The sequence below is a fragment of the Hemibagrus wyckioides genome, linkage group LG14 (assembly GCF_019097595.1).
Source record: "Hemibagrus wyckioides isolate EC202008001 linkage group LG14, SWU_Hwy_1.0, whole genome shotgun sequence".
Lineage (NCBI taxonomy): Eukaryota > Metazoa > Chordata > Actinopteri > Siluriformes > Bagridae > Hemibagrus > Hemibagrus wyckioides.
Genome location: NC_080723.1, coordinates 8,988,345 through 9,016,058, shown reverse-complemented (window position 1 = coordinate 9,016,058; position 27,714 = coordinate 8,988,345). Strand labels below are relative to the sequence as shown.

Sequence of the window (27,714 nt, the reverse complement as noted above, 5' to 3'; positions counted from 1 at the left end):
TCAGCACAGTATCTATACTGGTGATGCCCCCCCGCCTATCGGGAACGATTTTGCCCTCTACCTCCAATGATGTATAAGGAGATGAAGCTGTTACTGACACGTATGCTGGAAAGGGGAGTCATTTCTGAGAGTTATAGCCCATGAGCAGTTCCGGTAGTCATGGCCATGAAGAAGGATAGAAGTTGGCGCTTTTGCATTGATTACAGGAAGTTGAATGCAATTACACAAAGATGCCTTCCCACTCCCTCGAATTGAGGAAACATTGACCACATTAACTCAAGCTGAGTGGTTTAGCACATTACACTTGGCCACTGGCTATTGGCAGGTTGGGGTATACCTGATTTCCAAGCTTGTGCTGCAAGATGGGGGGTTGTACAAGAGAATGATTGACTCTAGTACACGAGGTGCATTTCCAGATCATTTGCCCAGCCTCCAGACGAGAGGAGGTGTGGAGAAGAGGCACATGCAGGGGTCGCACGGACACTCTCAAGGCTGAGGTACCACTTTTATTGGCTGAAGATGGAGGAGGCTGTAAAGGGTTTCCATCTGGGCTGTGCCACCTGTGGCCTGCAGAGGGCAAGGAAAGATGGTAAGGCTCCACTTAATCCAATCGTGGTGTCCTTTCCCTTAGAAATAGAGTCCTTAGATTTCCTGACTCTATGACGTCCAGCCAATCCTTGTCAAAATATTCTCTTTGTTGTTGATATGACAGTTAAGGCTTTGTGGGAACATGTGGTACAGGCCACAGACATGTGGTTTCATTCTGACAGGGGTCCAAATTTTTAATCTGCATTGATGAAGGAGTTTACTATATGGTACAGCTAAGACTCGAATGACACTTTACTTCCCAGAGGGTAATGGTAGAGTAGACAGAGTGAATAAGACCTTATTGGGTATGAAGCATATGTTGGAGAGGGATAAGCAAGATAGGTGACCAGAAGTTCTTCCTGAGTTGATGCAGGCATATAATAGCACCATACATGGGGCTACGTGGTTTGTACCCTCATATTTAATGTTTGGCCATTCTTTATGGACACCAGTAGATATGAAAAAAGAAACTGCCCTCTAATATATTGGTGCTCTCCCCTTTGTCACATTAGGAACAAAAAGATGCCACATCATTTGATGGAAATGAAAATTATCAACCTACAGAGAGCTTTATTCAAAGACACCCAGAAAATCAAAGTAGTTTGTATGGCCTCCACTTGTATGCATGCCTGACAACGTCAGGTCATGCTCCTAATGAGACAATGGATGGTGTCCAGGGGTATTTCCTCCCAGATCTGGACCAGGGCATCACTGAAATCCAGTCTGAGGTGCAACCTGGCAGTGTTGGATGGACCAAAAAATAATGTCCCAGAGGTGTTCTATTGAATTTAGGTCAGGCGAGCGTGGGGGCCATTCAATGGTATCAATTCCTTCATCCTCCAGGAACTGCCTGTATACTCTCGCCACATGAGGCCAGGCATTGCACCAGAAGGAACCCAGGACCCACTGCACAAGTGTAGGGTCTGACAATGGGTCCAAGGATTTTTGGTCATATACATTCACATCCAGTGGCCTGCTGGAGGTCATTTTGTAGGGATCCGGCAGTGCTCATCCTGACTGCCTGTGTAACCTCTGTAGGTTCTAGGTATTGCCTCATGCTACCAGTAGTGACACTGACCCTAGCCAAATGCAAAACTAGTGAAAAACACTCAAAGATGAATAGGGAAAAAAGAAAGCCGCCTCCACCTGTAAAACCATTCCTGTTTTGGGGGTCATCTCATTGTTGCCGATCTAGTGCACCGGTTGTGCAGCTTTAATTTTTCTTAAAAGTGTATAATGAACTCAGATGTTACGCTAATTTATGAGTTCCTCAAGAGCATAGAAAGGACATTATTTATGAGGTTCTCTTTTGAGTCTGATGCCTCTCCAGGTTTCTTCCTCATAACATCTCAGGGAGTATTTCCTTGCCCCAATCACCTCAGGATTGCTCATTAAACATAAATATTTACATTAATTTAAATATAACTCTATATATAACTACATATAACTCTATAATTTGAAACCTTGACATTTTTGTTCTATATTTCTTATATTCTGTAAAGCTGCTATGAGACAATGTCCACTGTTAAACGTGCTATACAAATAAAATCGAATTGAATTGGCTAAACAAGGACAAGTGAGGTTGCAAACTCACATAAAGTTAAATAAACTTTAGAGATATCTTATTTTTTAATTGTGTTAAAACAAAAATGTATTAAACAGAGATCAGTATAGCTCCCTGAGGGAGTGTTTATGCCTCTCTTTATCACTATACTGTACACTGCAAAACTACACACACACATCAGGCCTTACACTTCACATCCTTGTCGTTAACAATAGACAAACATGGCGGTTATCCCCATTGAATGAACACAGGTTGAAGACGATGTAATTACACGCAATGATTTCCCACATCAAAGGTAAGTTGAATGCAGCAGCAGCACTGAAATTACCACAAGATGGCACTATGCTCACCTACTACAGATTGATCAGAAATTGAACTGAATTAATAAACCTTTACTGTAGTTGCATATCAAATAGGAGAAATAGGAAGTGTCCTGCTAAAGTCTCACATCAAAACCTAGAAGTTGTATGTGATACATGGGGTATTTCCTTTTTAAATTGTTTGTGCAGGAAAACAAACTCTAGCAAGAACACCATTCTAAATATGTTAATAGTTTAACATCCAAACATCCAGAGGCAGTTATTTCACTGACATTTTATTTACAGCCATATGTACAAGTCAGCATATAATACACTTTCATAAAATTACAAGACCTTAAATTTTCAAAAATGAGTCGCTCAAACACACCATAAGCAAAATATAAGTTGTGCAAATATTACTCCGCACCAAAATATTAAATGGAAAATATAGGCTTTGTGAAATTTCCAGCAAACTGTTAGCTGTTTCATTACACACAGTATACAAGCAAGAATGACCAGGATCTGCTCCAGAACAGAGTTTTTTTTAAAAAAAGTCCCAAACTCATTTGTAAATCCTGAGTTGAATTGTGCATGTCTGGATTTGTCGACTCAAGCTACTTCTGCCAAAACTTTAGTGTTTAGTTTAATGTTTATTTGTTTGTTTACAGAAGTTTGTGACTACGCAATTATTATTATACAGAATTAAAGAAGGGTGTAATTTCTTTTTCTCCCATAACTACATGTATATATGTATGTAAGTGAATTTTCATAAATAATAACTAATTTTTAAAGATCACTAACTGTACTGGGGCTAAATGTGCTTGAAGTCTAACATATTAGGACAGTTAGGGCTCTACTACCAAAATAGTTTTCTCATTTGTGTTTCCATTTTAAGGTGGTCATCATTTCAGTGTATTTTACTGATAGAAAACATCAAGGCACACCAAAGCATTAAAAGCAGGAGAATTGAACATGTTCCTGGAAGATCACAGCCCTGCAGAGATCTGTGTTTCTCTTCATACATGTTTCTCTTCAAATTCAGTCTGTATTGGCTTTAGATGTTAAAATAAACAGTACGGTGGGCCCTCCAGGACTGCTGTATTGACACCTTACTTAAACCAGCGGGTTCTTAATTACAGAGGCAATTGACCAAAGGCAGGGCAGATTTTGAAGATTTCACCGCCTCAATACGATTACAATACTCATTAAGACCTTCACGATTTGGACCACGTTGATTTGCGAGAGGGTCACTGTTAGTCACCGTTTTTGACTGGACAGTTACTTTGTCATGCCGATTAAAATCGATCTCTTTTTTTGTTTCCTTGTGTTGCTTTCTTTGGCTTTCTTTTTCCTGTGCTCGCTTTCATCTTAAAATGACATACAGACTCTGATAAATACATCCTCATTTATCAGATTTATTCGTATTTCGTTCATCTGAGCGTTTAAAGCACTTTGGTATTTGTGAAAATCACATAATTTCAGGGGAAAAAGCTTTTCTCTATCCTACTCGTGCTCCTGAGTATGTGATTTACATGCACAAGAAGATTAACTAATGTATACATCAAATGAATTATAATTTGTGATAAGTTTCTGCACTTTTATATATTTGGATGTGTAATCTGTGGTGGATTCCAGCCACTGGAATTAAGAAGCCCTGATTTAAATGGCCGCATTTATATATATATGCGGATATAAAAAAAAATAATAATAATAAAAAAAAAAAAATTCACTTGACAATGCTGAGCCATAATCATAATTTAAATATATAGGAACACAAAAAAAACAGCCTCTGTAAGGTCATGGAACGGGAGCACAGTAGTCTAGTTTACCAGATTGTAGAATCTGATTGGTGGACATTGGACAAGGGACATGATGCTCCTCTATAAGCTCTGTTCATTTCAACATGTGCTTCATCTGTTTACAGGAGCTGTGAGTCATGACAGGCTTCAAAAGAGATAAAAAAGACTCCAACACTGCCACACAAACAATAAGCGATACGCGAAACCACGATAAAAACTCACCATCACAAACAAACCTGCATTTAAAAATCTGATTATGTTAAAAAACATGATGTAATTTAAGAACTATATAAGACGGTTAAAAGCGTAACAAACACCAATACGCTGTGCACACTGACGAACACGGTGATAACTGTCCCTTTTCCGATGGTCACTTGTAAACCTTTTATAGCCAGGAAGTGCTGATACACAACAACACACAAAAGAAGACATTCAGAGCAGCTGGTATACAGATGATGGCTTTCCCTTATAAAAAAGTTTTCTTTTCTCTTTTTTTTTTTTTTATATAACAAAGTGACAGCTGATTCCTAATTCAATTCATGGCTCTAAAATTTAAAAAAAATATCTACTGAAACATTTTTGGTGATAATTAAGAAACAAACAGGCCTAGTAGTAAATGCTAGTGAACTCAGAAACAGAACCTTTCCACCAGAAGTCTGTGTAAGTTGTAGGAGTAAGTTGAGCTCCTAGAGGTGCATTTAATCGCTCCACATAATTTACTGCAGAACTCCATCATACTCTGATTAACGCTGCAATTTACTCAATAAATACTCATTTTAATTTCTTACCTTGGTGACATCTTGTTTAAGAGACAGGTTTTTCTAAAGATATGTCATTTTTTGTTAATTTAGATTTCTTCACTGTAATCAGAGCTGACGCATACAATTTCGACTTCAGGTAAAGGAGCATGGTAGGAGTTTTTGGAGAGGAAAAATAGAAAAAATAGTGGAAAAACTGTCCAAGCTATGGAATGAATGACTCGAACGAGCATGTGGTCACATGTATAACAGATAAAGAATTTAACTGTAGCATGAATCACTCGCAGGCCAGTTTGCTGTCAAAACTGGACAGGCCTATAGCGAAGGCTTGCAGTGCACACATAGGATAGTTATAGTCCAACGTGAACACATCCTCAGCAACACGACCAAACTGCATCACGATGTAGTCCGCTGGAGAGACAAACAAATAATAAAGTAGAAAGAATTACTAATACAGTGCTGGAGGAACAGAGAGGGAAAAGGGGACACAGCCATCTGAAAAGATATTGTTACTGTACTCACGATCGTTGTCATGGACAATCTGAAAGTTTTTGACAGAAGCCTGCGTGACCCGTCCGTGGAAGTTGAGCACGTAGGACTGTGTATCGTCGTTCCAAACCGGAGCTTTATTGTGCAACTCGATTAGATTCTCCAGTGAGCGATTTTGCCATTTACTCAATAAAGACTCCTGATCCTGTTAACAATAATGAAACAATAAAGAAATGATACATGCTAAGAAAAAAACGATAAAACCTCATCTCTGAAGCCTATATTTTTTACATATTGTGGTGCCTGTGTGAAATTGTTTGCTTCTTAAATATATTCCCGTTGTGTTAAGTTAACTTTATCACTGACTAAGAAGATATTGATGAATATGATACTGATGCTGTCAGTATGACAGATTAAATTATACTTGTTTTTATAAGTGTACTAAAACTATGCATGCACACACACAACTTGAGACAAAGAGAACAGAAAAAGAAAAAAAACTCACATTTGTGGGACGAACAGGAACACGTTCGAAGTTCATGTTCATGCCGGGGATGATGACGGTCATCTTGCGTGGGCCTTTAAATCCGAGCACATTGGTTTCCTAAAGAAAACGCATATAACACGTGGTCACACTGCATGCATTTCTGGCCTGTCCAAAACAAAACTGTGCGTCAATACTCACGTAGCAGATAGCTGCTAGTTCCTGCCGTGTGTTGCTCTCTTCCAGCAGAGCTCCACTACTCTTGCTGGGGTTTGTGCCGTTATCATACACAGTGAACTTAGTTCCCATTAGATTCGATCTAAAGTCAAATTTAAAAAGAAGGAGACATGTAAATTATAAGGAAGTCAGACATATCCTGCAAAGAAAGAGGCACAGAAGGATGGAGCAAACGTATATGTGAGTGAGTGAGTGAGTGAGTGACTGACTGACTGACTGAGTGAAAGTGTGAGTGAGTGAGTGAGTGAGTGATTGAGAGTGAGTCTGAGTGAGTGTGAGTGAGTGAGTGAGTGTGTGAGTGAGTGATTAAGAGTGAGGTGAGTGAGAGTGTGGCTGAGTGAGTGAGTGATTGAGAGTGAGGTGAGTGAGTGAAAGTGTGAGTGAGTGAGTGATTGAGAGTGAGGTGAGTGAGGTGAGTGAGAGTGTGGCTGAGTGAGTGAGTGATTGAGAGTGAGTCTGAGTGAGTGAGAGTGAGGTGAGTGAGAGTGAGGTGAGTGAGGCTGAGTGAGTGAGTCTGAGTGAGAGTGAGGTGAGTGAGAGTGTGGTGAATGAGGTCAGTGATTGAGAGTGAGGTGAGTGAGTGAGTGAGGTGAGTGATTAAGAATGAGGTGAGTGATTGAGAGTGTGGCTGAGTGAGTGAGAGTGAGGTGAGTGAAAGTGAGGTGAGTGATTAAGAATGAGGTGAGTGAGTGAGTGAGTCTGAGTGAGTGAGAGTGAGGTGAGTGAAAGTGAGGTGAGTGATTGAGAGTGAGGTGAGTGAGAGTGTGGTGAATGAGGTCAGTGATTGAGAGTGAGGTCAGTGATTGAGAGTGAGTGAGTGAGGTGAGTGATTGAGAGTGAGTGAGTGAGGTCAGTGATTGAGAGCGAGTGAGTGAGTGAGTGAGTGATTGAGAATGAGGTGAGTGATTGAGAATGAGGTGAATGAGAGTGAGGTGAGTGATTGAGAGTGAGTGAGGTCAGTGAGTCTGAGTGAGTGAGGTCAGTGATTGAGAGTGAGTGAGTGAGTGAGTGAGTGATTGAGAATGAGGTGAGTGATTGAGAATGAGGTGAATGAGAGTGAGGTGAGTGAGGCTGAGTGAGTGAGTGAGTGAGAGAGAGTGAGGTGAGTGATTGAGAATGAGGTGAGTGAGAGTGAGGTGAATGAGAGTGTGGCTGAGTGAGTGATTGAGAGTGAGGTGAATGAGAGTGAGGTGAGTGAGGCTGAGTGAGTGAGTGAGTGAGTGAATGAGAGTGAGGTGAGTGATTGAGAATGAGGTGAGTGAATGAGAATGAGGTGAGTGAGAGTGTGGCTGAGTGAGTGAGAGTGAGGTGAGTGAGAGTGAGGTGAGTGAGGCTGAGTGAGTGAGTGAGTGATTGAGAATGAGGTGAGTGAGAGTGAGGTGAATGAGGCTGAGTGAGAATGAGGTGAGTGAGAGTGAGGTGAGTGAGAGTGTGGCTGAGTGAGTGATTGAGAGTGAGGTGAGTGATTGAGAGTGAGGTGAGTGAGGCTGAGTGAGTAAGTGAGTGAGTGATTGAGAATGAGGTGAGTGAGAGTGAGGTGAATGAGGCTGAGTGAGTGAGTGAGTGATTGAGAATGAGGTGAGTGATTGAGAGTGAGGTGAGTGAGGCTGAGTGAGTGAGTGAGTGAGTGAGGGAGAGAGAGTGAGGTGAGTGAGAGTGAGGTGAGTGATTGAGAATGAGGTGAGTGAGAATGAGGTGAAAGAGTGTGGCTGAGTGAGTGAGTGAGAGTGAGGTGAGTGTGGCTGAGTGAGTGAGTGATTGAGAGTGAGGTGAGTGATTGAGAGTGAGGTGAAAGAGTGTGGCTGAGTGATGGAGAGTGAGGTGAGTGAGTGAGAGTGAGGTGAGTGAGAGTGAGGTGAGTGATTGAGAGTGAGGTGAGTGATGGAGAAAGGTGAGTGATTGAGTGTGAGGTGAGTGATTGAGAGTGAGGTGAGTGAGTGAGAGTGAGGTGAGTGATTGAGAGTGAGGTGAGTGATTGAGAGTGAGGTGAGTGATTGAGAGTGAGGTGAGTGATAGAGTGAGGTGAGTGATTGAGAGTGAGGTGAGTGAGGCTGAGTGAGTGAGTGAGTGAGTGAGGGAGAGAGAGTGAGGTGAGTGAGAGTGAGGTGAGTGATTGAGAATGAGGTGAGTGAGAATGAGGTGAAAGTGTGGCTGAGTGAGTGAGTGAGAGTGAGGTGAGTGTGGCTGAGTGAGTGAGTGATTGAGAGTGAGGTGAGTGATTGAGAGTGAGGTGAAAGAGTGTGGCTGAGTGATGGAGAGTGAGGTGAGTGAGTGAGAGTGAGGTGAGTGAGAGTGAGGTGAGTGAGAGTGAGGTGAGTGATGGAGAAAGGTGAGTGATTGAGTGTGAGGTGAGTGATTGAGAGTGAGGTGAGTGAGTGAGAGTGAGGTGAGTGATTGAGAGTGAGGTGAGTGATTGAGAGTGAGGTGAGTGATTGAGAGTGAGGTGAGTGATAGAGTGAGGTGAGTGATAGAGTGAGGTGAGTGAGTGAGTATGAGGTGAGTGATTGAGAGTGAGGTGAGTGAGGTGAGTGAGTGAGTGAGGTGAGTGAGGTGAGTGAGGTGAGTGAGTGAGGTGAGTGATTGAGAGTGAGGTGAGTGAGAGTGAGGTGAGTGATTGAGAGTGAGGTGAGTGATAGAGTGAGGTGAGTGAGTGAGTATGAGGTGAGTGATTGAGAGTGAGGTGAGTGAGGTGAGTGAGTGAGGTGAGTGAGTGAGGTGAGTGAGTGAGTGAGGTGAGTGAGAGTGAGGTGAGTGATTGAGAGTGAGGTGAGTGAGTGAGTATGAGGTGAGTGATTGAGAGTGAGGTGAGTGAGGTGAGTGAGTGAGTGAGTGAGGTGAGTGATTGAGAGTGAGGTGAGTGATTGAGAGTGAGGTGAGTGATTGAGAGTGAGGTGAGTGATGGAGAAAGGTGAGTGATTGAGAGTGAGGTGAGTGAGAGTGAGGTGAGTGATTGAGAGTGAGGTGAGTGATTGAGAGTGAGGTGAGTGAGTGAGTATGAGGTGAGTGAGTGAGTATGAGGTGAGTGATTGAGAGTGAGGTGAGTGAGTGAGTATGAGGTGAGTGATTGAGAGTGAGGTGAGTGAGGTGAGTGAGTGAGGTGAGTGAGTGAGTGAGGTGAGTGATTGAGAGTGAGGTGAGTGATTGAGAGTGAGGTGAGTGAGTGAGTGAGGTGAGTGATTGAGAGTGAGGTGAGTGATTGAGAGTGAGGTGGGTGAGTGATTGAGAGTGAGGTGGGTGAGTGATTGAGAGTGAGGTGAGTGAGTGAGTGAGGTGAGTGAGTGAGTGAGGTGAGTGAGTGAGTGAGTGAGGTGAGTGAGAGTGAGAGTGAGGTGAGTGAGGTGAGTGAGGTGAGTGAGGTGAGTGAGTGAGTGATGTGAGTGAGTGAGTGAGGTGAGTGATTGAGAGTGAGGTGGGTGAGTGATTGAGAGTGAGGTGAGTGAGTGATTGAGAGTGAGGTGAGTGAGTGAGTATGAGGTGAGTGAGTGAGTATGAGGTGAGTGATTGAGAGTGAGGTGAGTGAGGTGAGTGAGTGAGTGAGGTGAGTGAGTGAGTGAGGTGAGTGAGGTGAGTGAGGTGAGTGATTGAGAGTGAGGTGAGTGATTGAGAGTGAGGTGAGTGAGTGAGTGAGTGAGTGAGTGAGGTGAGTGAGTGAGTGAGGTGAGTGATTGAGAGTGAGGTGAGTGATTGAGAGTGAGGTGAGTGAGTGAGTGAGGTGAGTGAGTGAGTGAGGTGAGTGAGTGAGTGAGGTGAGTGAGTGAGTGAGTGAGTGAGGTGAGTGAGTGAGTATGAGGTGAGTGAGTGAGGTGGGTGAGTGATTGAGAGTGAGGTGAGTGAGTGAGTGAGTGAGTGAGTGAGGTGAGTGATTGAGAGTGAGGTGAGTGATGGAGAAAGGTGAGTGATTGAGAGTGAGGTGGGTGAGTGATTGAGAGTGAGGTGAGTGAGTGAGTATGAGGTGAGTGATTGAGAGTGAGGTGAGTGAGGTGAGTGAGTGAGTGAGGTGAGTGATTGAGAGTGAGGTGAGTGATGGAGAAAGGTGAGTGATTGAGAGTGAGGTGAGTGATTGAGAGTGAGGTGAATGAGTGAGGTGAGTGAGTGAGTGAGGCATACACAGAACAATATCAGTGTTTGTTAAGGCAGAAGTACGCACCTCAATTTTCCCACAAAGCTTTCACCCTCGCGAGACAGGTCTGTGGCATCTACTGATATCAGATAGTTGGAGGTCTTACTCTTTTTCCTTTTTCTACCAGCCAACAGGAACAACTGAGAAAGAGAGAAAAAAATATATAACAGAGAAACAACACGGTTTATATTTAATTTTCTACTAGATTTTATTGCAATCATACTAGTAGCAGGTGTGTGTGTGTGTGTGTTAGTGTATAAAAACAGATGGCGGTCAAGTAACATGAATAAGCTCGCCTTCTGTTGAATTTTTATACAGAAATGCCTTGAACATGTTCTCTGTACAAAAAATTTTGTTTAAGCACAGAACATTTTTACAACCGTTCCAAATGTTTGAAATGTATGTGAACATAAGAGATAAAAAGTGTAAGCATGCCATTGCTATGCCTGAGCACACTGCATCCTCTAACCTTTTTGCCATCTTCTCTCTCCAGGTGCATAAAGTATGTGGGGTACAGGCCACGGTCCATTCCCTTCTTATCACGTGTGATACGGCACTTTACTGTAACACCACGTGGGGCCGGTCTCAGCACAAATTCCTCTAGATTGTCCACCTCAATGGAGGGGCCTTCTGCTGTTGGTGAGGCCACATTCACACACTCCTAAAGGGAACAGAGTTACAGTGTCAAGACACCTCCGTGGCACAACAAAAACCTGTGTGAGAATCATTTATGTATTAAATTGTATCGGGTTTATGGACTTACTGTGCTGGACTTGGTGCTAGATGCAGAGGCAGGACGTGTGGACTCTGTATTAGGGGAAAGAGAACTGGCTCTGTCTTCTTCTTCATTATCATCATCACTGACTTCATCATAGTTCATGCTGTCTGAGAGTCCTAGGGAGGATGAATAAGATAAATACGATTCTTGAGTATATGCAACACCAGGTCCAGTTATTGATTCAATAACAATAATAAAAATAACAATAACATTCAATCCAATTATAAATAGAGAAACAGCGTTCCTCTCTCCATCTGATTTAGTCCATAGACAGTGAAATTGACCTTAGAGGCTAATGTGAAAGCTTCTGGAACAGCTGGAGTCAACCAGCTATAAGGATTATCGATTATTACTTGTGATCCATGCTCAGTTAGTGGGTCATTTTCAGAGACTCAGTGTGAATAATGTACAATGTGCAATAGAGGAGAAAGCAATATATAAATAATGAGCAAATTTAGATCTTAATAAATATCTTATCAGAGTAAACAATTCCTGGTGAAAACGTGTGTCAAAGGGTTTAAAATACAATAAATACAATTCAATAAATGACATCAAGGGGTGTGAATGTGAAGTGAACATCTAATACGAATGTAAAATTACCATGATATATCACTTTATCACTATTATTTTGAAATAATAATAATAATAATAATAATAATAATAATAATAATTCTTCACTTGTCTATACAGTATGAAATTTTTGACTGGTTTAGCTAAATATCTTTTTAATCAAATTTTTTTTTTTATTTCCAAACTTTTATTCCCAAACTTCTTAAATCAAGTCTAAACTGTCAAGTGACAGAAAAGAGAATCACAGTTTAGTCACCGAATCTGAGATCATGTTAGAGACCTCCAGAGGAAAAAAGAAAGTTCAGCTCAAAAATCTTGCTGCTGGATTTACACATAGTGTGGGCTAATGTGGGACTCTGTGTCCTCAGAGGAGGGTTGGTAAATGACAGAGAGCAGAGCTCCCAGACTTTCTCAGCACTCTCTTAACTAAACACTGGAGAGCAGTTGGTACATGGCTTGTATTTAGAAGCAGCCACTGTGTGTTTGCTTTGGCTCCTGCGGTGTTCTGTGTGTACTTCTGTACTCACCCCGTCTTTGTAGTAGTGTGTGTATGTCCGTTTTGGGTTCCAGCAACGTTTCAGTGTCTCCATCTCTCTCAGGCTCCTCAGATGGAGGAGGAGAGGGATTCTGTGGTTGGCTGACTGATTGCACTTGGATCTTTGTACCCAGATCTGAAGCCTCTGAACCCAAAAAAGCTGCAGGTCCATCAATACCTGCTGGAGTATTTTAACAGCATTACTTGAGAAAAGTGGGTGCTACAACCTTCTGCAATACAACACTGATTTAAACACACATACAATCGATTAAAAAAAAGTCTACACTCCCTGTGAAAATAGCAGGTTTTTGTGATGATCCTTGATGTAAAATTACAGGTTATACAAATTAAGTGAAAAACAGCAAAATAAATAAATATTTAAAAAAAAAATTTTTGTTGAAGCACCTGTTGATATTATTTTATCACTCAATGTAGAAACAATTCTGACATTATTTATTTTTACATAATAGACATAAGCTAAGTGGTTTTGTTAAAACATATTTATATTTTTTCAATAAAAAGTTAAATTTCCCATATTTTCACTGCGAAATCAAATTAAGTGTAAAGACATGGAACCTTTTTTAACCCACCTTTACAAAGGGTGATTCATAATTCTGGAGATAGGCATATGTATCCTGTCTCTACTATATGGCAAGCCAGATTGCCCCTCCTTACCATCAAAGATGACATCATTGGTGATACTGAGGCGGGAATCGACGAGTAGAGCCTGTTCCTCACTGCGGCGTGGGCGAGAACGACGTGGACGAGCTTCCGGGTTCGGCTGCACCATCAAGGGCTCCTGGCGCTTTCGCCGCTGTTTCTGCTCTAGCAGAACTCTCTACACATCAGAAGAAACACATATTTCATACACACACACACACACACAACACTGATGCTGGGAAAACTACAAACAAGAGACCACAAAAATGTGACAGCAAATACTTTGTCACATCCTGTAGCATTTAATGAATCTGTGCTTGGCTCGTTGTGGTTGCAGTCAGAAATCTACTCTCTAGTGGTTTAAAGCAAATAAACTGAAGCTACTTCACTGCAAGCTTATCACAACCACATGAAATGTCTTACAGATGCACTCTACAGAAATGAGCCATCACAAATGGTCCAGTCATTCAGACAGCCCAGAACACATGCATTCACATATCCAGCACACACATAAACCAGGAAAACATCACTAAACCTGACAGGCCAGGCATTACTGTCCTCTCCAAAAGTACTGGAACACAGCACAATTCTTTTACTGCTCCTATATAAAGGAGACATTTGGGTTTGAGATCAAAATATGAATTTAAGACGATTGATGAGAATTTCAGATGGATGTGTAAAGCAAAAGTAAATAAAAATAAATAAACAATATTTGCTTGCATATTCCTTGCTTGCGATAACTGCATCTGGCCAGTGACCCACTTGACATCACTGACTGTTGTATTCTTTTCTGTTGCTTTTCCATTCTTTTACTATTTAGTTCTCAAATGCTTTCAATTTCAGTTGAGTTAAAATCTGCTTATTGACTTGGTCAGTCTATAACTTTCCACTGTTTTAAAAGTAGTGTTGGCGTTGTGTTTTGGGTCGTTGACTTGGTGCATGATGAAGTTCCTCCCAATTAGACTGAAAGCATTTCTCTGTAAATTGTCAGACGGAACGCTTCTGTAGACCCAACAGTAAAAAAAAAACCCCAAAGTGGATGACATAACTCAAGATTGTAGAGCAGAATGTTTCAGTTGATTTCTAAATGCATTCTGTTGCTACCATTATGAGTTACATCATTCATAAAGAATAGTGAGCCTGGTCAAGAAGAACAGCTATGACACTACCTCCAGCCTGCTTGACCAGTGAGCTCATATGGTGTGGCTCATAAGCATATCCTTTCTTCCAGCACACTTTGGCCTTCCCATCCCTTTTGGTAGAGGTTTATCTTGGTTCCAGAGTTTTTTCTAACTCGTCTGTGTTTCTCTGTGAATTCCAATCTGTATGGATGACCTCTATATTTCTGCTCTCAATGTCTTCAAACGGTGGATTATAATAACTTCACCCCTGCCATGTGGAGGTTGCTGGTGATGTCACTAACTGTTGTTTTAGGTTTTTCTTTATAGCTCCCACAGTGTTTCTGCCATCAGCTGCTGGTGCGTCCCTGTCCAACTGACACAATGTGTGGTTATTAGCCCACTGGGGGTTTCTTTTTTTAAAAAAAAAAAACATTCCAATCTGTTGCATTAGCCATGTCCAGTGCTTGTGCAATTGATTTTCCTTCTTTTCAGCAGGCCATCCTGAAAACGCTGCTTTGCTACATCTTATGCTGATTGAAGGAAATATCACTTGTGCACTAATAGCAAAAAAAAGAGGCAGAACAGATGTTGCACTTCCCTTCATTGCAGAGTTAAAAGGAAGCACATGTTCCTATAGAAACAGGATCTAGAGGCTGAGCAAAGAAGCCTCTGTCTTTGAATTACCATTCTTTCTCTCTCACTTGACCAAGTGATTTCTCATGTTCTTTTAAGAGGTTTGTTCCATATGCCAGAAGTCCAAGTCCTTATTTCTGTCCTTTTTTCCCCTCACAGCACTTGCTTTATGACTAGAAAATACATCCTTTATTCAAATGAATATAGTTGGCTTCAGCTTTATACATATTTTAAAAGTAAAGAACAGATTCTCAAAAAGAAAAAATGAAATTACAATATTTAGCTAAAAGTATGTGGACATACTGATCATCGAACCCACATGTGTGTTTCCTCAAAGATATGCTACAAAGTTCATCAAGAATAATGTGGAAACATAACAGATAGTTTTGACTTGTTTGAGATCTTTATTAGTCATTGTGGGATCCATATGTGCTACCTTCATAGTGTTGGTGTCTTCATTATTATTTAAAAATAACAGAAAATAATAATATGAAAAAAATGAAATAACGTTTTTGTGTCCATGTGTTTTTGAATAGATTGTTTTAAATTCACATCAGGATTTATCAAAAATTAAGAAAATTGAAACATTTTAATTTATTCTCCAACAGTACTTTAGATCTACACTCATTTTGAGTACAAAACAGTTGCTGTTAGATTTGCAGTTTATTTATCTTGGTTGGGGCATTTGGGGCAGATTTCATGGAGACCTGATACTTGCTAACTTACTCATACCTGACAACATTTGTTTATAAAGACCAAAGGTCAGGATTAATGGAATTCCCTGTATTTGTAATGGAGTTGCCTAATTTATTGTGCTTACCAGTCAATCGTTTTGGACACACCTTCTAATTCCATGGTCTTTGCTGATGTTTATTTCTTTCTACATTGTAAAACAATGCTGAAGGCGGCCGAAATACACAATAATGTCTTTTGAACAGTTGATATTGAGATATGTCTGCTACTGATGCTCTGTAAAGCCTTCATTACGGCTCTAATCTGAGGTGCTGTTAATTGGTGATTTCTGAGGCTGGTCACTCTAAATGAACTTCTCCTCTGCAGCAGAGGTCAGTTTTGGTCTTGCTTTACTGGGATGGTCTTCATGTGAGCCAGTTCATTCATGGTGCTTGATGGGTTTTGCAAATGCACTTGACAATACTGTTCTTGCAAGAACTATTCCAGAACACCTGACCTTCGTGTCTTAAAATAACAACTGACTGTTTTTTCTTGTCATTACATATGGATTACTTAAGTCCATGTGTGTTATTTCATAGTTTTGAAATCTCCAGTATTGTTCAGAATGTAGAAAATAAATCCCTAAACAAAAAACATTGAATTAAAAGGTGTGTCCAAACTTTTGACTGGTAGTGTAACATCAGATCATACAAATGATCATCATTGTAACTTATTGTTGGTGAACTTTATTAAACTTAAATTTTGAATAGAGAAGGCAAATCATCAAAGCAGTTTTTTAGACCTTTTCAGAGTCATTCCCCATGAACGGAAAATGTGAAAAACATGGACAAGGTCTCCATCCTGGGGATAATTCACAGTTTGCAGCAATCAAAGTAATCATGGCACTTTTATCAACAGACTTGGTCATACTCTCAGTGTAAGACTTTGTTAGGAGAGGAATTTTATGGTAACATGTTATGACCCACAAGGCGGATTTTACTGTGAAATACAGCCACCAAGCTGTGTTGCTCTATTTATATTCTCAGCAGTGGGTTAAACAAACTGCTCTGTTTTCATATGTTGTTACATATAAGAATAAAAGGTTTTACCAGTAGAAGTCTGTTTTAGCAATAATAGTTATAGCCCACTATTGTATGACCTCAAGTAGTATCTAAAAATATGAAATAATCTGATGAAAATACCAGATGACTGACTTGGCTATGGTCACAGTAGGCCAGGATTTAAATGGATGCAGCAAACAATAAGCACGCATGCACGCACACGCACACACACACACACGCACACACACACGCACGTACAGACAGACCTGTACATTCACTGTGAGCCCTTGCACATATCTCTCTCCTACACAATAGAATAATCTAGCTACACATTCAAAACCACACATACTAACTAATATACCATACAGAAATTAATACAATGCCTACACTATATGACCAAAAGCATGAGGATACTTGACCGTCAAACCCATATGTGGTTGTATGGAATGTCTCTGTATGCTTTACCTTTACAATTTCCCTTCACTTAGAGACTCAAACACTGTTCCAGCATAACAATGTGCTGGTCAGGTGTCCACAGACTTTGGGCCATATAATGTACATGTACTGCCCTTTATTACAGTCTAAATTTGAACAGATTTTTTTTGTGCATTCTCAACGTCTTTTACAGCCATTTCAATTGATACTTGAGGATGAATATGTAGGGAAAAAGGAAATATATGTATTATGTTCTTATGTATCTATTACAATAATCTATTTTGAAGAAAAGATCAGACTGCAGCCACAGGCAGTGCATTAACTCTGACCCTGAAGCAAGTGTTGAGTTAAAATATATTTGAAACACTTTTACCAACATAGGACAGGCTTCTTGTTGATCATATATCATGCACCTAGAATTAAACTGAAAATCTCATTTACATCACAACACTGTATGCTATTGGTCAAGAAATGAGTTGGAGAAGTTCACATATGTAAACTTTACATATGATCATTTTTAAGATCAGTGGCAGTTATGGTTGATGAAGGGATGCTAAATTCACTTTTCAATGACTGCCAAATATATGCTTTATTTGTATATTTGAAATTTTTTTTCATCAATGACCCATACTAAGTACTAAAACCATGCATAGCGTGTGCACAAATAGTGTGTATGGGTAAGGGTGCAAATCTGGATGGTTTATAAGGTTCTGGAGGTATAGAGATTTGGTAAACTGGGATATATGGAGGCTGTGCTTGCTCTTGCATTCTCTCTCTCTCTCTCTCTCTCTCTCTCTCATACCAGTGATCCTTCTACCATCTGGACCTGCTTGATCCATCTTAAAGCTCTACCACTGCTTGGAGCTGCCTACATCTGATAAGTGACTAGCTGCCCCTGAGGATGGATAGTTTAAAGATCACCATGAGACTGCTGTGGATGCTACCACTTTATCCTCCGTAAAGATGGCTCTGGATTTTTGTACTTGGATAGCCTAAAAATTGCACTGGCTACACACAGTTTACACTCAAGCCTCATTGATCCCGTGTCACCCTTATGAGGATGGGTTTTCCATTTGAGTCTGGTTCCTCTCAAAGCCTCAGGAAGTATTTCCTTGCTACCATCACCTCTGGTTTGCTCATTAGGGATATGTTATAATTCTATATTTCTGTAATGACAATGTTCACTTTTAAAAGCAATATATACAACTAAAAACTGAAATAATGACTAAAAGATTGAGAGATGAGTAGAAGAGAGAGAGAGGGAGAGAGAGAGAATGAGTGAGTAAATGTTTTACTAAACACATACAGGAAGAACCATGTTCATTTCCTACAAGATAAAGGATGTTTGTATCATGTCTCTGGCATGCAGATTGCTAGCACAATGTCACAGTGTCAGGAATGCGCTTGCATATGGATAGTCAGTGCGTTTGTGTTGTTTGTTGTATGTGTTCTTTGCATGATCTTGAAAAAAAATCAACAAAACAAAACAAAGTTGAAAGAATAACAATGTAGAAGAGCATTTGACAGCACTATAACATTACGTAACATGACTCTGTAATACAGCATTTAATTTTATGAAAGAAATGTTAGGGCCACATCCTAAACCACAAATACCATGCTAAATAGGCACACTACTTAGGGCACATTCAATGTACTATTTGGAGCACAGACCTATATTCTGTCTGATCATGTGTTGACGTGTTCATTTTATTAATACATATTTTAATAAGCTTCAATGTAGTAGTCTATAACAGTAATTATTTATTGAAATGAATATGAATATTTGATGAATATTTAAATTGATTATTGTATTATTAATAGTAGCAGAAGCAGTATTTTAAGCGAGCATTATAGTTTTTTGTAAATTAAAATATAGCGCTCTGGTTTGGAATTGGAGCTTGAAATTTTTTTTTTTTTTTTAGAATCACTGGTCACTCACTGGCCATTTGTTTCTGTCCCACCTGCCCCATGGATAACGCTACCACAGGATTTGAGTGAAATTATTTAAAATATAAATATAAATGTCCACTTTCTCAGTTGCTAGTTTGCTGATCTCACTCTGAGATACAGGCTGTTATTTCTCCACAGATCGTCTACAATTAGTAGTGAATTTCTGGAGAACTGAGATCATTTATCCGATAATATATCACAGGCAACAAAGCTGCATAAACAGAATTTGCTGGATATCTCTCAAGGAGGTGGCAAATACAGTGACTTTAATGATAATAAAATCAAATCCATACATTAAATATCAGATCCTCTCACCTGTTTCTCCAGCTTCTGCTGTCTCAAGCTATTGCTGTCATCGTTCAAGGAACTGCAAAGGGGAAAAAAAAAACATTCCTTCATATTTTTTCTACATTTATGACTAAAGAAGATGAGAAAATGTATTTTTAAATGATGCTTCATTGTATTTACAGTCATTATAAGCAGACTTTGATGTACGGCCTCACTACTAGACCAAAACTAGAACACAAACGCCACACAAGGATTGATATCTCTGCATTCATTAAAATTTCAGAGCTGCTGGGTTTCAGACAACTAGCTGGATCAGTAACAAAAAGACTCCACAGTGCTTAATGAACAGTTCAAGAGTACTTTTAAATATTGTTGTGTCTATATTTCAATTCGATTTGAATTCTGTTTCATTTGTATAGCGCTTTTAACAAAGGACATTGTCGCAAAGCAGATTAACTTAAATTTAGAATAAAAATGATAAAGTTTTAAATGTATCTTTAATGAGCGAGCCAGAGGTGATGGTGGTGAGGAAAATCTCCCTGAGGCCATATGAGGAAGACACCTTAAGAGGAACCGGACTCTAAAGGGAACCCCATCCTCATCCGGGTGACCCTCTAGAGTGTGATTATAAATACTGTCCTTTCTACAGCTGTACACTCAAGGGCACAAGGTGTAACCAGGAACTTTTGAGCAACTTATAAGAATGAGCATCACTATAATGTCTGAATTCATTATAGTTTTATCATAAAATTCCTTCCTGCTGAAGCCATCAAATGATGGAGACCTGAGCAGTTCAGATCCACTCCAATGGTCTCCAAGTGATACTTCTATTTTTTGGGCCTTGATGTCTGGATGCATGTGATGTCTCTGATCTTATCTAAAACATATTGAAGAATGACTCCTTTGACCAACTTTGCCTCTGTTTCAGTGGATAATCTCACCTGGAGAGATTATCTGCCCTGTGCTCATTCTATGACACTTATTCACTCTATTGCACTATAGCACACCGAACATGATATCAATTCATTCACTACTATTTGCCTTTGCTTTGGTTCTACACCCAAATACTGTAATGGCCATACAGTGCTGTCAGTGCTCTGTCTGGAGGAATAATAATAATACTTTTTTCTAAAGAACACACTCCCACATGTGCAGCATGGGGGTGGCAGCATGGGGGTGGCAGCATGGGGGGGGTTGCTGGAAAAGGAGTTCTTCAGGAAGGTGTACTTCAAAATAAAATTTAAAATAAAATGATCGCATTGAGAGGAATAAGGATTATCTAGAAATATTGAGGTAACACCTGAAGAAAAATCAAACTTGCTTGCGACCAGCCAGACAATGATCCTTTAAAAGTTGTAACTAAACAGCTTAAAGAAATCAAAGTATTAAACATCATTCCAGTACATTTAGTACTGTGTACTTTTTGCTCAGTTTAATGATTTATAATTAACCCCGCTATCTGATATCAGGGTTTTGTAACCTTTTACATCAGGTTTCTTCAACATGTCGTCTCACATTAAAAAAAAACTATACTAATAATATTCTAAAAACTATACTAATAATATTCTAAAAACTATACTAATCATGAACTAATAGGCAGCAAAAAATGGCTTAATAACCTCTAAGAAAGCCTCCGAATATTCGTTATGCTGTTTTATGATATATAAATTTTGAGGAGGTAAATAAACATCACTCATTACAGGTAGCTGTTGCTAACAAAAGACAAACATGTTCCATGAAACAGGACTGGGCCTCCAGTGAACGGAAACTGGAATGCCATGGTATAAAAGTCAACTGTGTTTACAGTTACAGACCATACAGGATATATGAAAGGTGTTAAGAAGGTTTAAGCCTTCCAAACCAAAGACCAGGGTTTCTTAAGCAGAGCTGCACATTAAAAGATGGTGCTTTAAATTGGCCTTAAGGGCAACTGAACTAATTTTCTGCCCAAACAAGCCCTGACAGTGTTAAGAGGGACATGAGCTGTAATACAGGGTTGGAGGCTTGTTATTAGAGAAGGCATGAGACCACTTTTCATTTCCAATCATGAAACCAAGAATACCAGTCAACAGCCGATATTCAATAACGCGTTCGTCAATAATGGGTTTTTTTTGTACAATTAAGAATGAAGTATAAATACAATAAAATGAAGCTTAACATAAGAAAAACACAGTCTAGTCTCTTTAGATGCAAATATTTCCATGCAAATAAACCCAGTTCCAATCTTTTGCTGTTTGTTACAGGATCTGATATCTGATACACCACTTATTCCTGGTATCTGCCTGAAACAGACACTAGATATATGGGAATATTCTTATTTGGTCTATTATTATTATTTTTGGGAAGCATGGTTATTACACAATTTCACACTGAAACTTCCACCTGAATGTCAATCACTATTCATAGGTAGGATGATAAAATGGATGATATTAGTGGAAATGTGTGTGTGAGAGTGTGTGTGTCTCACCTGGCTGTGGCAGTGGAGGTGAAGCTGCTCGAGCTGGAGGGTCTTTGTTCCCAAGGTCACGGCGGACAGACATGAAAGGGACAAACACAATAGATGAAGTTAGTGAGGACGTCTGTGAGGCTTCGTTCGTGTTTCGGTCACTAGAGCAGCAGAACAGAGATCTTCCTGTACCTCTCCGCTTTCTGTGGTGAGCCTAACATGCTGCCTGGATTCTCCTCTAAAATAGTGGTGCTGTGCGTTGACTTAAGGCTTCACTGTATGAATGTTTCATGGTGTGTGTGCCTGACACAGAGGACACAAGCCTTGTTGTTGTGACACCTATTGGTAACCATGGATACCTACGCAAAATTTAAAAAAAAAAAAAAAAAAAAAAAGAGCTGCCGTACACCTTAGAGACACACACACACACACACACACACACAAACCTAGTGGGAAACTAAACGATGCACCGTCATTGTTGCACAGAGAGATGAGAGAACAGTGTGAGTTGAGCACATCCTCCACCTAATTATACTCCCATCCACACGCTCGTTTGTACTGAACATAAATTGTATTCTGTGACAACAAACTCTCCTCCACTTAGCAATGGGTGATAAGCATAACAATATTATCTGATCCGGATGCTGCATTTGTAGCCCGGATGTGGACAATAGTGTGAGAGAAAGAGGAATGAATAGGAGTGTAATGCTGAACAGCGATGAAGACGAGCTCATGTTGCAAGATCGACTCCTGGTTACTTTTAACTCGATAGCAAAGAAAGGGTTTTAGTTTGCTCTTCATAAAGAAACGACAAGATTACGTTTTAATACAAATAATTACCGTACACGGTCTATGCAGATGCAATGTATCAAAAATATTGTATACACACAACAATTTTCATTACAACTTATATTACTGACCACAACTCAAGTGAAAACTTTGAAATATTTAAATCAATGTCAGAGTTTCTTAGTATTTAGTTCATCCCCCTTGCACTTTAATGGCAGTGTGACCGCGTGCTGCCTGAACCTCACAAGTTTGTGTAAAACCTGAGCATCTATTTTAGATCAAATCACACACGCTTCAGCAGAAGAGATTAGACATGAGGGAAATCTAGACACTAGAAATAGTCCGGAATCTTGAATCATGAACATTAAATAACATTTCATTTCAACGCTTTTAAATTTCTTTTATTTATTTAGAATTTTAAATTAAAGAAAGGCCCGGATTTTCAATCTAGACTCAGAGTTTTTGATGCCACTGAATAAAAATATAGTTTTCTGTTTATAATTCACACAAGATTAAAATTCTGATCACGTTAATACAATAAAAACATACATTTGAGAAAACTGCATTTTACAATTTCTTATACAAACAGGTGAAAAAGATGCCACAATGCCTGCAGTATCTCAGAAAGTGTATCAGAATTTATGACGTTAATCACGATATGGTTCTTGATCGCAGTTCAAACCGGCTAATTTTCAAGAGAAACATTTTCCAAGGAGACTAGATCAATCTTGTAGCACAACTTTCTATTCCTAACTAAGTAAAAAGAGTTGTTCTGCGCAGGATGTACGCATGTACCTGTATGACCAGCGGCTGTAGACGGGCCGAGAGGACGTTTTCACTGAATCCATAGCACGTGCGAGGGAGCTTGCGAGAGACTATAGTACTGAGGCAACTGATATCAGACAGCCTCACCTGCACTCGCCGTCCCCTCCTCCCTACCTCATCACCCCCCCCCCCCCGAGCCCTGCCGATCACTATGGCAACAACACCTGTCAAACATGCTTTGGACACCCGGGCCTGTGGGGAGCAAACAGCACATGGAAACTTTACTGTAAAAAAAAAAAAAAAGGAAAATAAGAAAGAACCTCAATCATCTTCAAGCAAATCTGATCATGGGAATCATCATCATCATCATCATCATCATCTATATGCGTCTAATCTATCAAATTTTTTCATAATAATATTAACGCCACCTCCACAAACTCGATCTGGTAAAACAAAGCATTTCACCAAAGTGCTGTTTGTTGTTCATCATCAGCATCATCATCGCTGTCTAATAGCACTAATTTCACTCATGTTCTTCTACAGAACACGCAGATGAGAGATGGTTTCCAAACAAAGAAACCACCAGAGGGAGCATCGCAACGTTGCTGGGAGACGCACACACACCTTTGGGCATGGCTTTTTGCGTACACGTGTGTACATCAGTCGCTTTTCTGTATCGGCTAGACACCTTCGGGTGTAATTAGCAAAAATTGCCTGAGCAAAACAAGACCGGAATAAAAAAAAAAAAAAAAAGGTTCCAGTATTAATCCCAAAAGAGTGCAGGTCCCACACACACACACACACACACACACAGAGAGAGACAGAACATCTGTTCATCAGTAAATCAACAGGAAAGCAAAGTGATACACAGAAACAGAGAAATGATTCTTGGTATTACACAGAAGCTGAAGGACTCAAAGCATTAACTAAAGGCTTTCTGTTGAGTCTAAACACACACACACACACACTTTCAGGGAGCCTCTTAACTGGTGTTTTGTAAGAGGACTTTTTTGGTATTCTTTAAAAGCCTGTTGCCACTGACTACAACATGAACATTGTGTTGACAGACGACCCGCACCAACACAACATCAGAGCCCAGAACTGGGGGATATGACGATACAAGAATGACATTGTGATAAATTATCATTCAAGACTCTTCAATGACTCTTTAAAACTGTACAATGTTACAGATTCAAATTTGTAGTACACTTACATAACTTTACTTCACTGTGTTTGGAGCAGTTCCAGCATCATAGTTGTTACACGTGACATTCGGGATCGATTTGCACGTTATCATTTGTCCTCTTGAGGAATTAGGTTTTAAGACAATCCTTAAACGAATCTAAACGGACGTTTCAATACACGACAATTTAGAATTTTCTTTATAGAAACTTGACAACAAAGCAACCTGAATGAACATCATAAGCAGGTGTAGATCAGAAAAGATTTCCTCTGATGTTTGTCACGTCTGAAGCAGCAATCTATATATTCATATATGTCTAAACAATTCAAATTTCCCTCGAATTTAACCTTCATGTTTGTGCTCGACTAGATTGCGGTGTTTCTCAGCACATTAGTAAAATCAATTTTAATGTGGTTTTGAATAAAAGTGCTCCTTAATTTGATTACAGCTCTAGAAGTCATAGGTGAGTGACAGTAGCACCAGGTTTATGAGGTCGTTGTAATTACTTGTAATTGTATCCTGGTCAGATGGAACAGAGCAAAGCAACCACACCACTGTGTAACTGAGCAGCCGGAGATTACAGTATAATTATTACACGATTCAGACACTGGACATTCTGCAGCTCTAAATGATTGAAGCCTGAAGATTCAGGGCAGCGAAGCCATTGAGCAGCAGATAATGGCTACAGGCTGCTCCAGCTTCATGCTTTCGGTAGCTTATTGCTCACCTAACCTTTTGGACAGGGTGCTACATATGGTGGTGTTATATAAGAAGTCGTTATTTCCTTCCTATTTCCTGTAAAAGGAACATCATGGGGTTTCCTCCATGTACTCCAGTTTTTTCTCCTGGTACAAAGGCACGAGTTGTCAGCTAACTGGCATCTCTAAATGGTCTGTAGCATGTGAGTATGTGATTGTACCCAGTAATTACAGTTTGTCCCCCACCTTGTGCCCTGAGCCAGCTGGGATAGACTCCAGGTTCCCTGCAACCCTGTATAGGATAAGAGCTACACAAAATGGCTGGATGAAGACTATTTTGAAAATCACAGACGTGCATCTGGACGGGACTAAAATAATCAAAGTTTTGCGAAAATTCAGCTTGTACTGTTCTCGAAGGAGGACGAAGAAAAACACAGACATGGCCAGAAATTAAATAACACAGTTGCACCTCTAAAATAATCAATTACCCTTAAACCCTGTGTACATACACACAGAGAGTCTTACAGTCAATCAAGGATTACTACAGTGAAAAAAACGTCTCTGAAGCCTGATGTACAGCTAACACCATATCCAAAGCTGCTAGAACTGCAACGTGAGTAGCACTGGAGGATGAAAACAACAGGATGATAAACAACAGCCATTTTTCTGACCCGTGCAGCTGCACTTCCTTGAACACAAGGCACTCTTGGAGGCGAAGGTGAGGGAGATTTAGTGAGACATGAACAGCATCTGTTCATCTGGATTTACTGTTCATCTCTTCACCAAGACTGCATTTTGTGTCCAATATTTTCCACAGAAATCATTCCATGGCTGAATCCAGTTCCATGATCACTGTTGTGTCTGCCTATTAAAGAGAAAGCCAACCATTTCTATCCAAATTCTCTTCACCTCCTCTAACTTACCTTCCAGAACTGGGTCTTTTGACACAAAATGGAAAAAAAGAATCCAGATGTGAGTTCACTGATACGGCATCCATTGTCTGATCCGCAATAACACAATAACACAGAAGCACGGTGAACATCCACCACATTAAACGGTTTTGCATAGCAGGAGGTGATTTACAGGAACGCTGACATTTTCAGGTTTCTAACGCTGAAATACCTTCAAGTTTCTAACAAAGTTTATCATAGCTGTTCTACAAACTACACTCTAACAGTCGCTGCTAATCACAAAACGTTATAGAGATCAAGTACACCTGTGCATTTATGCAGTTACTTAATCAGCCAATCATGTGGCAGCAGCTCAAGAGCTTCAGTTCATTTTCACAACAAACTGCAGATCTCTGTGATTTGTGATCATGGCATGGTGTTGATGCCATACGAGCTGGTTTGAGTTTTTCAGAAGCTGTTAAGTCTCTTAAGACTCTTAAGTTTATACAGATTGATGTAGTGGGAAAAACACCTTCAGGATGAAACACACTGATGATGAGGAGAATGAAGGGAGTGCTCTGAGCTGACAGGAAGGATTTAGTAACTCAATCACTCTTTATCTTCATCTCAGACCTACACAACACAACACAACACATCAAGGTGGATGAGCTACAAAAGAAGATCAGGTTCCTCTCAGCCAAAAATCTGAGGCTATTACCTGTCCCAGATTTTTGGAAAATATACAAGAAATATAATCTCCAAATTATTTTCAAGCATCACTTTATTTAAGCATAAATAATTTATGCTGATTTCCGGTTGTTAGTTGTTGTTGTATACATCTTTCACGATTTCTTGACTAGCTTTCTTTAAAAAAAAAATACAAAATAAATGTAAAAATATTCTGGTGTCAGACTCCACTGAACGTCTTAGATTTTTTTAATGTTCAAAAATAATATTTTATCAATAATTATTATGATTTTCTTTTGTTTGTTTGTTTCATTGTAAGAATTTCTTAATTTATAAAATTGTATATTATATATATATATATATATATATATATATATATATATATATATATATATATATATATATATTAACTTATGCCCTTTCTACACATTGACAATCTATTTATTTGGTCATACTAAGTTAAGATTTATGTCATTTAATTCTAAAAAATTAAAAACAAAAAAGAAGTCTAAGGTAGCTGAATGTGTTTATCAATAATCTACTGTATACCTGAAAGTACTGTAAGGTCTGAGCTGTAAGGGACATTTTTTTTATTATTATTATTATTATTTTTAATGTGCAATACATTACAATTTATGGAGCTTAGGTTTGAAACTGTTCATCAGATTATGGGGGGAAATCCCACTCGCCGCAGCTAGCTAACTGGTTTCCAGTCTGGAAGCTAACCAGACAGCTATTCGCAGGAAAAAAAAATAAATATTATAGATGTGGTTTATTTGGGAGATATTGTTCACGCAGTGTCCCAGGCTTTTACACCACAAGCTAAATAAGCACACAGTAGCGCATATGTGCCACATATATAAAGATGTGTAACAGATTTGTTGCGTTTTAATCGACCCAAAAATCTCCAATCCGTTTGCTGGCTATCTCTCGTTACTATGAGCGCAGGAGGCTAACGCTAGGCATCAGGACAGAAAAAAAAAGTTACGAAATAAACAACTCAGCCTTGCGAATTCCAATTCAGTGAGTTCAAATCGTTCATTTTTTCCCCATCAAAGTGTTAAAATCATATGTTCATCCTAAATTAGTGAGCTTTTACCTGATATAGTAACTCATGTTTATCTGCGGTTGCTATGGATCCCCCAGCTGTTGCCTCTCCCTCCTAGGGCCAGTATAACTGTTCTCGGCCACAAGCGCTACTTGAGTGCTGCCAGT

At 39.6% G+C, this 27,714-nt stretch overlaps 1 protein-coding gene across 4 annotated transcripts; it reads right to left on the bottom strand.

Moving 5' to 3' along the window:
- Positions 1 to 2,731: 2,731 nt before the first annotated feature.
- tulp3 (TUB like protein 3) lies at positions 2,732 to 27,714 on the bottom strand. Of its 4 annotated transcripts, XM_058408802.1 has the most exons (13): positions 27,599 to 27,652; positions 26,345 to 26,445; positions 21,509 to 21,550; positions 19,069 to 19,120; positions 12,897 to 13,059; positions 12,214 to 12,402; positions 11,102 to 11,232; positions 10,808 to 10,999; positions 10,366 to 10,478; positions 6,183 to 6,300; positions 6,003 to 6,101; positions 5,531 to 5,702; positions 2,732 to 5,419 (listed from the first exon to the last, which is right to left on the bottom strand). In XM_058408802.1, exons 5-13 carry the CDS (start codon positions 13,009 to 13,011, stop codon positions 5,286 to 5,288), a joined length of 1,263 nt encoding a protein of 420 aa, XP_058264785.1. In that variant the 5' UTR covers positions 13,012 to 13,059; positions 19,069 to 19,120; positions 21,509 to 21,550; positions 26,345 to 26,445; positions 27,599 to 27,652; the 3' UTR covers positions 2,732 to 5,285. The 4 variants fall into 4 exon arrangements, with proteins under 4 accessions (XP_058264785.1, XP_058264784.1, XP_058264783.1 ...); XM_058408801.1 differs by lacking the exon at positions 26,345 to 26,445 and having other exon boundaries at positions 27,599 to 27,714; XM_058408800.1 differs by lacking the exons at positions 26,345 to 26,445; positions 27,599 to 27,652 and adding an exon at positions 23,072 to 23,163 and having other exon boundaries at positions 12,214 to 12,399.